Source organism: Myxine glutinosa, chromosome 6 (genome assembly GCF_964187855.1).
Source record: "Myxine glutinosa chromosome 6, kmMyxGlut1.1, whole genome shotgun sequence".
NCBI classification, from domain to species: Eukaryota; Metazoa; Chordata; class Myxini; order Myxiniformes; family Myxinidae; genus Myxine; species Myxine glutinosa.
In genome coordinates this window covers 47,878,937-47,892,192 of record NC_136266.1, presented here as the reverse complement: position 1 = coordinate 47,892,192, position 13,256 = coordinate 47,878,937, and the positions used below count along the sequence as shown (strand labels likewise).

The 13,256-nt window shown below is 44.6% G+C and overlaps 2 protein-coding genes across 3 annotated transcripts in view; one reads left to right on the top strand and one right to left on the bottom strand.

Annotated features, from left to right (window-relative positions):
* The window catches only part of LOC144892601 (uncharacterized), a 1,198,808-nt gene that overhangs the window by 798,615 nt on the left and 386,937 nt on the right, over positions 1–13,256 (bottom strand). The gene's annotated exons all lie outside the window — the stretch shown is intronic.
* The window catches only part of MKLN1 (muskelin 1), a 76,055-nt gene continuing 63,508 nt past the window's right edge, over positions 710–13,256 (top strand). The window contains exons 1-3 of one of the 2 annotated variants that reach the window (XM_078779826.1): positions 710–869; positions 2,726–2,795; positions 6,313–6,455. In XM_078779826.1, the coding sequence (XP_078635952.1) occupies positions 6,421–6,455 (35 nt within the window). In that variant the 5' untranslated portion in view covers positions 710–869; positions 2,726–2,795; positions 6,313–6,420. Of the gene's footprint in view, positions 870–1,269; positions 1,384–2,725; positions 2,796–6,312; positions 6,456–13,256 lie in introns of those variants that run through there. The other variant, XM_078779825.1, reaches the window with a different exon arrangement.

Genomic DNA, 13,256 nt, shown 5'->3' with positions numbered 1-13,256 from the left:
GGTGGTTTTATGACAGAATATGTCTTTATTAGAAAAAAAAAAAAACCTTGAAGACGACGCTGCTAACAAAATACACCGCTCTAACGCATAACCACAAGTTTAAACTACATTTACAACAAATATGAAAACTATTTTCATATCACAATGTTAAATATAGAAGATAATGTTAAAAAATATGAGCCCTATCTTCCAATGGTAAACAATCCTTCAAAAAATTCCTGGATCCGGAATAATATCCTGAGCTTCACCAAAAACTAATCAATTCTTCCTTATCCCAAGGGCAATCATCCCACCAACTTTCATCCAAATCCGTTTAGAACTTTTCCAGATATCTTGTTCACGAACACACACACACACGGACACGATCGAATGCATATGCATTACTCCCTGGCGGGAGTAAATATCCTGCTCACAAGACAGACAGGGGTGAAAACATGAGCTCCCTCCATCGTTGCTGGCAGAGGTAATTAAAAACGCATATTTTCGCCACAAGAGGGTTTCGTTCCACCTTCCGAGGCCTCCCTAATCCAGATTACAACCAATGGGAAAAGGCGAACATGAAAATCTAAATGCTCTCAATATTCCCGGATTAGGTCTGCTTCCAGGTCTGGCAAACAGAATAGGTCGTGTTTAATGAATAATGCGCACTCGCCTCTGAACTGTCCAGTCTGGTTTCGAATGCCGGCCCAAAGCTATAAACTGTCGTCCTGGTGTGATGCAGGCACTGCGGTACTCAATACTGTACACTCCACGCACGCGTCAACGCGTGTGCCGGCTCTCGGATGGACGTTATACTGAGTGTCCCGTCTGGTTGCTTTATTTGGTGGACGTTAAATCGCCCACGGTGTCCTTGAAAAAGGAAAGGAAAGGTAAGTGAGCTATCGCAGGCATCCTCGATAAATTCCTGCCACCTTTAGTTGAGCATACTGCGACATCGTGGCGAGTTCTACTCATGGCGAACCGTCCAAGCTTGAAAACCTCGGGAAGACACTGCTTCGGCAGAAACGACACTCTTTGTGAATTGCATTGTATAATATGAACAATATTAAGGTGAATACTTCCAAACGCGTTATATTCGTAATCTGTACATGGCGTAACTATTTGAGGTGTATTGCAATAAAATATAAGCTCGGTATGGCACACTTTAGTCAGACTCGTTTTGTCTGTGACTAAGTACCATAAATAATGTTACCTATTTTACATTATCTTGCGCATTCTACTTCACTCGTGGTATTATAAAGCAATGAGGGCGCAAAACAAAACGACAACAAAAAAAAAACCACTTCTCCGTCTCCGTTCTACCACTATGGATGCTCCTACGCCAACAATACTCATCTATTCCGTTCATAAGTGGTCAAGTTATTCAGCGGCTTACGTGCCCGAGTATGTTTCGCATAATTTGATGCAATATTTTCTTTGCATATATTGTGCTCTTTTTTTTATCGGCCATTTTGAGCTGCACTTGTTTTCCCGGCTGTGCTCGGGATTGAAAGGCCTACTCTGTTATGGCGAGGCCTCGACTAGATGCTTCAACGAAGCATGGCATCCCTCCCATCACCCAATCCTCGATGCCTGCAAGAGGCGCTGCGCGACCTATTTGCAAATGGTCACAGCTTGTTGATTTTGCTGCTTTATGTTTTATTGCTTGTATACCTTTTAATATTACAGTCGTCGGGCTTGTGTTGCTGCTGCAGCTGTGGCAGCGCTTTGCACTCTGGTATTTGGAACAACAACACGGAGGAATTATTTGGTTACTCCTTATGGATGCACGTGATACAGAGGTGGCTCTTGTCTTGGGATATGATTAGCTTTATGGTAGGACATGGATACAGGAGGAACCCATAGAATGAACCCTTGGGATATGACGGTATCTGTTTAATAAAGTGGTAATAGACGTATTTATTGCACTGCCCTTGGAAACGGCTAGTGCTTTGAACAACCACTTTGTGTAGTCCGTCTGAGAGAATATGAGATGCAGCGAAAAAGAGGGAACACCTTTGCCCTGCAATGAAGCAGGAAAGAAATAAAAAGAACGATCGATGTTGCATGTAACGTAACGCAGTACCTTTACCTGTAACAGAGCACCCTTACCTGTTACAGAGCACCCTTACCTGTTACAGCGCACCCTTACCTGTTACAGCGCACCCTTACCTGTAACAGAGCACCCTTACCTGTAACAGAGCACCCTTACCTGTAACAGAGCACCCTTACCTGTAACAGAGCACCCTTACCTGTAACAGCGCACCCTTACCTGTAACAGCGCACCATTACATGTTAACAGGGCACCCTTACCTGTTACAGCGCACCCTTACCTGTTACGGCGCACCCTTACATGTTAACAGAGCACCCTTACCTGTTACAGCGCACCCTTACCTGTTACAGCGCACCCTAACCTGTAACAGAGCACCTTTACCTGTTACAGAGCACCCTTACCTGTTACAGAGCATCCTTACCTGTTACAGCGCACCCTTACCTGTAACAGAGCACCCTCACATGTTAACAGTGCACCCTTACCTGTAACAGCGCACCCTTACATGTTAACAGAGCACCCTTTAGCTGTTACAGAGCACCCTTACCTGTTACAGAGCACCCTTAGCTGTTACAGAGCACCCTTAGCTGTTACAGAGCACCCTTAGCTGTTACAGAGCACCCTTACCTGTTACAGAGCACCCTTACCTTTCCGTCGTACCTCGATTGCTTTTTCAACTTCGTTTTTCTTTTTTAGGAATATTTTGGTTGACAAAACAAATGATCAATCATCTCGATGGTCATCGGACAGTAATCACCCTCCACAGGTGAGTACCACCTTGATTTACTCCACACCCCCGATTGTATTTCCAATTTTTGGAATGATATTAAGTTCTGGTAGGTGTGTTACTATGATGTTCTGGTAGGTGTGTTACTATTATGTTCTGGTAGGTGTGTTACTGTGATTGTTATTCTGGTACGTGTGTTACTGTGATTGTTATTCTGGTACGTGTGTTACTGTGATTGTTATTCTGGAAGGTGTGTTACTGTGATTGTTATTCTGGTACGTGTGTTACTGTGATTGTTATTCTGGTACGTGTGTTACTGTGATTGTTATTCTGGTACGTGTGTTACTGTGATTGTTATTCTGGTATGTGTGTTACTGTGATTGTTATTCTGGTACGTGTGTTACTGTGATTGTTATTCTGGAAGGTGTGTTACTGTGATTGTTATTCTGGTACGTGTGTTACTGTGATTGTTATTCTGGTACGTGTGTTACTGTGATTGTTATTCTGGTACGTGTGTTACTGTGATTGTTATTCTGGTAGGTGTGTTACTGTGATTGTTATTCTGGTAGGTGTTTTACTGTGATTGTTATTCTGGTACGTGTGTTACTGTGATTGTTATTCTGGTAGGTGTTTTACTGTGATTGTTATTCTGGTACGTGTGTTACTGTGATTGTTATTCTGGTAGGTGTTTTACTGTGATTGTTATTCTGGTACGTGTGTTACTGTGATTGTTATTCTGGTACGTGTGTTACTGTGATTGTTATTCTGGTAGGTGTGTTACTGTGATTGTTATTCTGGTAGGTGTTTTACTGTGATTGTTATTCTGGTACGTGTGTTACTGTGATTGTTATTCTGATAGGTGTGTTACTGTGATTGTTATTCTGGTAGGTGTTTTACTGTGATTGTTATTCTGGTACGTGTGTTACTGTGATTGTTATTCTGGTACGTGTGTTACTGTGATTGTTATTCTGGTAGGTGTGTTACTGTGATTGTTATTCTGGTACGTGTGTTACTGTGATTGTTATTCTGATAGGTGTGTTACTGTGATTGTTATTCTGGTAGGTGTGTTACTGTGATTGTTATTCTGGTAGGTGTGTTACTGTGATTGTTATTCTGGTAGGTGTTTTACTGTGATTGTTATTCTGGTACGTGTGTTACTGTGATTGTTATTCTGATAGGTGTGTTACTGTGATTGTTATTCTGGTAGGTGTGTTACTGTGATTGTTATTCTGGTACGTGTGTTACTGTGATTGTTATTCTGGTAGGTGTGTTACTGTGATTGTTATTCTGGTAGGTGTGTTACTGTGATTGTTATTCTGGTACGTGTGTTACTGTGATTGTTATTCTGATAGGTGTGTTACTGTGATTGTTATTCTGGTAGGTGTTTTACTGTGATTGTTATTCTGGTACGTGTGTTACTGTGATTGTTATTCTGGTAGGTGTGTTACTGTGATTGTTATTCTGGTAGGTGTTTTACTGTGATTGTTATTCTGATAGGTGTGTTAATGTGATTGCCATTCTGATAGGTGTGTTAATGTGATTGTCATTCTGGTAGGTGTGTTATGTGATTGTCATTCTGGTAGGTGTGTTACTGTGATTGTCCTTTTGGTACTTGTGTTACTGTGATTGTCATTTTGGTAGGTGTGTTACTGTGATTGTCATTTTGGTAGTTGTGTTACTGTGATTGTCATTCTGGTAGGTGTGTTACTGTGATTGTCATTTTGGTAGTTGTGTTACTGTGATTGTCATTTTGGTAGTTGTGTTACTGTGATTGTCATTTTGGTAGTTGTGTTACTGTGATTGTCATTTTGGTAGGTGTGTTACTGTGATTGTCATTTTGGTAGGTGTGTTACTGTGATTGTCATTTTGGTAGTTGTGTTACTGTGATTGTCATTTTGGTAGTTGTGTTACTGTGATTGTCATTTTGGTAGGTGTGTTACTGTGATTGTCATTTTGGTCGGTGTGTTACTGTGATTGCCATTCTGGTAGGTGTGTGACTGTGATTGTCATTTTGGTAGGTGTTTTACTGTGATTGTCATTTTGGTAGGTGTGTTACTGTGATTGCCATTCTGGTAGGTGTGTTACTATGATTGTTATTCTGGTAGGCATGTTACTGTGATTGCCATTCTGGTAGGTGTGTTACTATGATTGTTATTCTGGTAGGCATGTTACTGTGATTGTCATTCTGGTAGGTGTGTTACTGTGATTTTCATTCTCGTAGGTGTGTTACTGTGATTGTCATTCTGATAGGTGTGTTACTATGATGTTTTGGTAGGTGTGTTACTGTGATTGTCGTTCTTGTAGGTGTGTTTTGTGATTGTCATTCTGGTAGGTGTGTTACTGTGATTGTCATTCTCATAGTTGTGTTACTGTGATTGTCATTCTGATAGGTGTGTTACTATGATGTTCTGGTAGGTGTGTTACTGTGATTGTCATTCTCATAGTTGTGTTACTGTGATTGTCATTCTGATAGGTGTGTTACTATGATGTTCTGGTAGGTGTGTTACTGTGATTGTCATTCTCATAGTTGTGTTACTGTGATTGTCATTCTGATAGGTGTGTTACTATGATGTTCTGGTAGGTGTGTTACTGTGATTGTCATTCTGGTAGGTATGTTACTGTGATTGTCATTCTGGTAGGTGTGTTACTGTGATTGCCATTCTCGTAGGTTTGTTACTGTGATTGTCATTCTGGTAGGTGTGTTATGTGATTGTCATTTTGGTAGGTGTGTTACTGTGATTGTCATTTTGGTAGGTGTGTTACGGTGATTGTCATTTTGGTAGGTGTGTTACTGTGATTGCCATTCTGGTAGGTGTGTTACTGTGATTGCCATTCTCGTAGGGGTGTTACTGTGATTGTCATTCTGATAGGTGTGTTACTATGATGTTCTGGTAGATGTTTTACTGTGATTGTCATTTTGGTAGGTGTTTTACTGTGATTGTCATTTTGGTAGGTGTATACTACTAGTATACACTACAATATACTACTAGTATATTGCTACAATAGCAATATACTAGCAGTGCAATATTGTCCAAATAATGCTTCAGAGGGTTTAATAACATTCTGTTCCAATACTGCTTTTGTACAGACAGGGGGTTTGTAATCAAGTAATCAACAGAGGTTAGGACACCTGTAGGAATTGTTTGCATCAACTTTCAAGGCTTAATTTATTTACATTGCTGCAGAACAGCTGTAGGTTGTTAACCCATTAGTTGTTCCCTGAAGAAGGCCTTTTTTATACAATATGACTGTGCAATTTACATTATTTTCCCGTTTTTGCTAACCTAAACTTTTTTTTTTAACCTTGAGCAGTTTACTGCTTACCTTTGTACCATTTCAGGTTATTCACTGGACTTGAATTGCTTAAATTTCAATAAAACTGGAAAAATTGAGGTGTTCTAAAACTTTTGACCAGTAGTGTATGTGTATGCCGTGTAAGGCTTAATGTGTATCCGAAGAGCCCTACTTACCTACACAGATGCCAATGCAATGGATGTTGGGCAGTATAATTTTGTTGTAATCCTGAGGTGTTTCCTTTTTTCATTTAATTTTGCAGTTTCTGGTGTTGAAACTATCTCATACTGCAGTTGCACAGAGCATCTCTTTTGGGAAGTACGAGAAAACCCATGTGTGTAACCTGAAGAAATTCAAGGTGTATGGGGGCATGACGGAGGAGAACATGATCGAGATTTTGTCCAGGTGTGTCGGTATTGTTTGTTTGCATATCTGTCACATGCTTGTCATTCTCGGGGTTCTTAACTTGATGGACCAGAACTCTGATGATGCTAGATTATTTTTAGCTGATTGTGTGGTTATTTAAAGGTGTGTTTAAGATTGTTTACCTGAATAGCCAGCTTAGTCTTGTGCATTGCTTATTCATGAAAAAGTCACCCAGGAGACTTGAACACTGAAATGGTTTTCAGTATCGATGTCTGCATGCCTGTGAAAAGCATGTTCATAGCTTCTATTGTGGGTAGACATAACTACTGCAATGACAAAAAAGATGTGCATGTTTATCCTACTAACGGTAAAGGATTCTGGCCAGACGTGTGACTTCCCCAATTTATTGGACTAGTACACCCGTTTACTTCAGGAGCGGCAGGGGGAGTCAGATTGTTATCCTTTTTATTATTGCCAATTATTATTACTATTACTTCTTACTAGGGCATGCCCGTACTATATATAAGCTAGGACGTGCCCGTACGTGGGTGCCCGTTCCTTGCCAAAAAAAAAAAAAAAAAAAATTTGTGTAGGGGTGTGTGTGTGTAAACATCCTAGGGCGTGCCCGTACGTGGGTGCAAAAAAACATGCGTGCAAACAACAACAACAAAAAAAAACTTTGAAACCACGTGGCAGTAACGACCACAGAACCCCCCCCCCCCCCCTCTATTTACATGAATGGTTTGGTCCATTCGCAACGACCACAGAACCCCCCCCTCTATTTACATGAAATGGTTTGGTCCAAAGCGAACGGCTTGCGGTGTTTGGTAAAGAAATCGCCATAGCTCGGTAAGTACTTGTCCGATTAATATGAAACCTTGAAAAGGCACATCCTCGGGTCCCCAGCAATATACCTGGCAAGTTTCAAGTATATCGGACCCGTGGTTGTCGAGAAACAGCGGTCACAGACAAACATACACACATACACACATACACACATACACACATACACACATACACACATACACACATACACACAGAGATTAATGGAATTATAGATAGATGTTACATCAGGTCCTTGAAAAGATCAGCACATGCATGACATTATAACATGTTAGATCTGGTCATTGAAAGGATTTTTATTTTTTATTTTTTTTGTATACAAGATCGAGGCTCGTGAAAGAGCTAACATTAATCACACAGAAAGACAAACCGACACAAACCGACACATAAAACACAAAATAAGGGGAGCGGTAGACAAGATGGAGAGAGAGGGGGAAGGACACAAACACAACATTTGAGAGCAGGGACATCGAGAGAACTGTGGGATGGAGTGGGCTTGGGGGGAGGTGGGAGAGCTATAAAACGTATGGACACTGCAAGGACTTCCAGGAAAGAAGTTGGAATTTCGAAAAAGTGTATCTGGGGTGAATTAGCGGGGGTAGAAAAGATCAAGGTTTTGGATGGGGGAAGATAAGAGATGGTGGTGAACAGCTGTTTTAAAGACCTGGAGGGAGGAGTGTGATTGAAGTGAGTGTGGGAGTTTGTTCCAGAGGTGGGAAAAAAGGGGAATGAAAGAGTGAAGGTGAGCTGAAAGCCTAGATTTTGGCAGTTTAACCATAAGAGGGTTGCTGGCAGATCTTGTGCGACCTGCAGGAATATTTGGGGGACATAGCACAGAGAGAGCTGGGGGAGCAAGGCCGGAGAGGAGTCGGTAGAAGACAGAAAGACCACCAACCTGCCTGCGGTGAGTGAGTGAGTGAAAGGCCCTCGGAGTTAGCTTCATCGCAGGAGATTCCAATGATTCTGAAAACTTTGGTTTCAACAGCGTTAAGTCGAGCTAGGTGTGAGGCAGGATCACCAGCCCAGAGGGGGGAACAGTATTCCATTGAGCTGCGGATGAAAGTCTTGTATGTGGTGAGGAGCTCAGGTGTGCCAAGGAAGGACTTCGCACGACGGAGGATGCCCAGTCGGCGACTGGCTTTGGAGGCCAGCTTGGAAATGTGGTTTTCCCAAGAAAGATCATGGCAGATAGTGAGACCCAAAAGGTTGAGTGAGATTGTTGAGAAAGTAGATGGGAGGGTTTTCCAGTCGGTCTTTTTGGAGAGACATAGTAAGAGTGTGAGATTTGTCAGGATTGAAAGACATGTTCCACTTGTTCGACCAGTCTGTGATTTTGTCCAGGTCTGCAGAGATTGAGGAGGCTGCAGACTGCTGATCTGAGGGATGAGGAATGGAGCGGCAGAGAGTGGAGTCATCAGCAAAGAGATAGAGTAGGATTTTCCAGAGAGTCGGAGAGATCATTGATGAAGACCAGAAAAAGCACAGGGCCTAGAACACTTCCTTGGGGAACTCCAGCCAGAACAGGAAGGGGCGATGAGAGAAATCCATTTAGGGCCACACGTTGACTACGACCAGAGAGGACGTCCGCAAGCCAAGCGTGGAGATTTCCATGGATACCATAGGAGGAGAGTTTGGTGAGCAGAGCTGGGTGCCAGACCGTATCGAAGGCACGTGATATGTCAAGGGAGACGGCTCTGATTTCCTGTTTGGCATTGAGGACCTCCATCCATTGTTGAGACAGCAGAAGCAACATGTCCAGAGTAGAATGACCTGGTCTGAATCCAAATTGATGATCGGAGATCAATCCATTGGAGAAGAGGAAGGATTTGATATCCGAAGCAATGATGGATTCCTTGATTTTGCTGATAATTGGGAGCAGGCTGATTGGTCTGTAGTTGCAAGGATCTGTTTTTGCACTTTTTTTGTGTAAAGCGGTAATGTTTGCTGATTTCCAAGATGCTGGCAGATGACCTTGAGCAAAAGAGAGGGTGAAAAGAACAGAGAGAGGGTGAGATAGAGCGGCAGAGCACGATTTTAGGACCCGTGGGCTGATGCAGTGTGGTCCAGTTGCAGAATGAGAGTCGAGGTTTGACAAAAACTTCTCCACCTTGTCAGGAGAGAAGGACACAGAGTCCAGGAGCAGTTGGGTTCGACTGGGTGAGGTGGGAACAGAGAAAGATGGGTTTGGGACACAAGATTTTGAGGCAAACACAGAGTTGAGGCATTCGGCTTGGTTTGAAAGGATTAGAATGTGCATATTATATTGTTACAGCCCGGGGTTCAGGTCTACTACGAGGGGGTTAGCCTCCATTCCCTCCCGAGCTTTCCGGACCTGCAGCTGTCACGCACGAATAACTTCGTACTTTGGCAGGTTGCAAACCAGCAACTACGAACACCAATTGGTCCGTCATGCGATAGCTTACCTGTACCACGTGACGGTCCCAATCGGGGAAAGTACCTACGTACCTTCCCTCCGGCAGTGTACCACTTTCTTTTGTTCCTGGATAGTAATTTAGACGGCTGAGCAACCGTTGTTAACCGCCGGGCTAATGCTAATTTTGTTACAGGCGATCGTTAATCTGGGTGCGAGCAATGGCGGACCACTGAAAGAAAAGACATTCACGGACAGAGAGAAAGGAAACGTTTAACGACTTGATTTATTTACAAATACTTACAGTGCAACTTATTGATGGGAAAGAAAAAGGGACAAGAGGTAGAAACTTAGCTTATTCTACGCCTTATTACTATTACAACAAATAAATATGACGTGGGCCCAGCCCACATTCACGGGGGAGGGGGAGAGGAAAACGAACGTTGGGAACCTGTTAGCAAAATGGCCACGATGTTTCAGATGCCTCTCCTCACAACGCCTTTTGTCTCAACCTCACCAACGAGCACCTGGCCGGCAAACGGCAATCCCCAACACGAGCAGGTAAAGAACATCGGTAACTCGGCAGAGTGAGTGCGATGGGAACTGTGCAGGGTAAAGAGTACGTCATGGCCTCGTACAGAAAGTGATTGTCGTGCACACGTGCACCGAGAGGGAGTCAGGCAGCCAGCTGAGGGCATTCACGTGCAGGCACGTGCAAGGTGAACAATGTCCAAGGCCGAAGAGAGAGTCCAAAAACACGTTTGCAGCCAATGCAATCCAAGGCGAAGAGTAATGCAGGCACATACTGAGGCCTGTGAGGGTCTGACCAAGAAAGCAGCACACGTGTACCGCCGACAGAGTCCAAAAGCCAAGAGTGATAATAATGCAGGCATGTGCGAGGTCAACAATGTCAAAAAACCAAGAGCGAGTAAAAACGTATTGAATCACCATTTTGTCCACCCTCGCCAAGGGTGGGGGTGGGGGGAGGGGTGGGGGTGTTGGAGGGTCCAGGCTCCTGATTTGTGGAGCCCATCACTCCTCCCCCACGAGTTCTCTCGAAGGGACTCAGTCCCTGATTGATGGAGTTTCGCTTCCCCTACCCCCACAAACTCTCTCAATGGGACTTTTACCTGGTGCTTGGATGGTGTGCCTTTGAGCTTGTGTGCATTGCCTGGCAAATTATCCCTCATGAGTGGAGGGTCTATCTTTCCCTTCCCCAACACGTAATATAATAACCCAAAATAAAGGAAAAGGACTAAGATAACGGTCTGCTATGAAATAACTATTCTAATGACAGCCTAGATGGTGGTTGCCTGTATGGTGGTTGCCAATACTTTTTAGTAGTTTTCCAAAACCGCAACAATATGTTAGATCAGGTCATTGAAAGGATCAGAACATGCATGATATTATATGTTAGATCGGGTCATTGAAAGGATCAGAACATGCATGCTATTATATGTTAGATCAGGTCATTGAAAGGATCAGAACATGTATGATCTTATATGTTAGATCAAGCCATTGAAAGGATCAGACCATGCATGACATCATAACATGTTAGATCATGCCATTAAAAGGATCAGAACATACATGACATTATAAGTGTGTGTGGACCATGCACACATATAATAAGAACCATGTACACATCTCATGCAAACACCTCTCGCACACATATCATGCACACATCTCACACACACACATCTCACACACACACACACACACACACACACACACACACACACACACACATACATCTCTCGCACATCTCTCGCACATCTCTCGCACATCTCTCGCACATCTCTCGCACATCTCTTGCACATCTCTCGCACATCTCATGCACACAACTCACACATCTCACACACACATCTCACACACACATCTCACACACACATCTCACACACACATCTCACACACACACGTCACACACACACTCACAAATCTCACACACATATCTCACTCACACACACACACACACACACACACACACACACACACACACACACACACACACACACACACACACACACACACACACACACACACACACACACACTCACCCACACACATCTCACCCACACACATCTCACCCACACACATCTCACCCACACACATCTCACACACACAAACGTCACACACACTCATTCACACACACACATCTCACACACATGGGCATGCAGAAAAATTCACGAGACACAACTAGACAATTAAGGACTAGACAAACACAGCTGCTGAGCCTGGGGAAAGTACCTTCACCTCCCGGGGCACTCTGGGTACCAACGACCCCACAACAATGGTGCTGCTTTTTCACCACACTCAGCGGGGCATTTCTGAAGGCGGAATTTCCTCCTCTCCATGGATGCCAACCTATGGGGATTGCCCTTGTTCTTAAACTTATAAATGTTGTATGAAAAGCAAAGAAGCAGCACGTACTATTTTAAATATCTTTAGTACAACTCAGCCGAGGTTTGAACCCCCGACCTCCCAGACTCGGAGCAGACGCTCTAAACGTTATGTGCATGTATATCCACGGATATGTCGTCTGTGCATAACGACTGAATTTTTTTGCACAATCCTTTATACAATCACTAGCAGAAGTACCCGGCATTGCCGGGCGGGGCAGGGGAGGGGAACGGGGGGGGAGGGGAGAAGAGTGGGAGGGGGAGGGGAAGAAGCCCTCGCCCCCCCCAAAGCCCTCGCCCTCTCTCAGATCTCTCGATGTCTCCATGTCTCTCGGTCCCTGCTCTCAAATGTTGTGTTTGTGTCCTTCCCCCTCTCTCCCCATCTTGTCTACCGCTCCCGATGTTATATGTTTTATGTGTCGGTTTGTCTTTCTGTGTGATTAATGTTCGCTCTTTCACGAGCCTCGATCTTGTATACAAAAAAAAAAAAAAAAAAAAGGGAGAAGAGGGGTGGATGGGGCGGGTGAGGGATGGGAGGAGTGGGAGAGGGGGGAGGGGAGGAGGAAGGGGGGGAGGGGGGAGGGGGGAGGGAAGAGGGGGGGATGGGGAGGGTGAGGGATGGGAGGGTGAGGGATGGGGAGGAGGGAGGGGTGGGAGGGGGGAGGGGAGGGGAACGGGGGGGAGGGGAGAAGAGGGGGAGGGGAGAAGGGTGGGGGAGGGGGTAGGGGGCAGGGGAAGGGGGAAAGGGAGAGGGAGGGGGAAGGGGGAGGGGGAAAGGGGAGGGGGAAAATGGAGGGGGGGAGAAGGGGAGGGGGAAAATGGAGGGGGGGAGAAGGGGAGGGGTAGGGTGGAGGGGGAAGGGAAGGGGGGACAGAGGGGGAAGGGGATGGCCAGTCAACAATGACGTTGCAGTTCTCATGGTCGGAGAGCAGCACAACAATCGGACATAGTCCTGCATATTCGCAACAGCACGAAGCGGATTTTGGAGACTCACCGATCCTGTGACGTCCTCCAGTACCGGCGTTGCCGGGCGGGGGAAGGGAGACCCGTACATTCCCAACCCGTACATTCGCCCTCTCGACTCAAGCTCACTCGGACAAAAGCCTCGCACAAATTACACCGTGAAGGCCCAATGGTCATGTCTATGCCACAAATCACGGGCGCACTGAATTGAAAATATATAGAACGCTCATACTCCGTAAAAAGTGAAGCCGCCGTGTCGCCATCTTG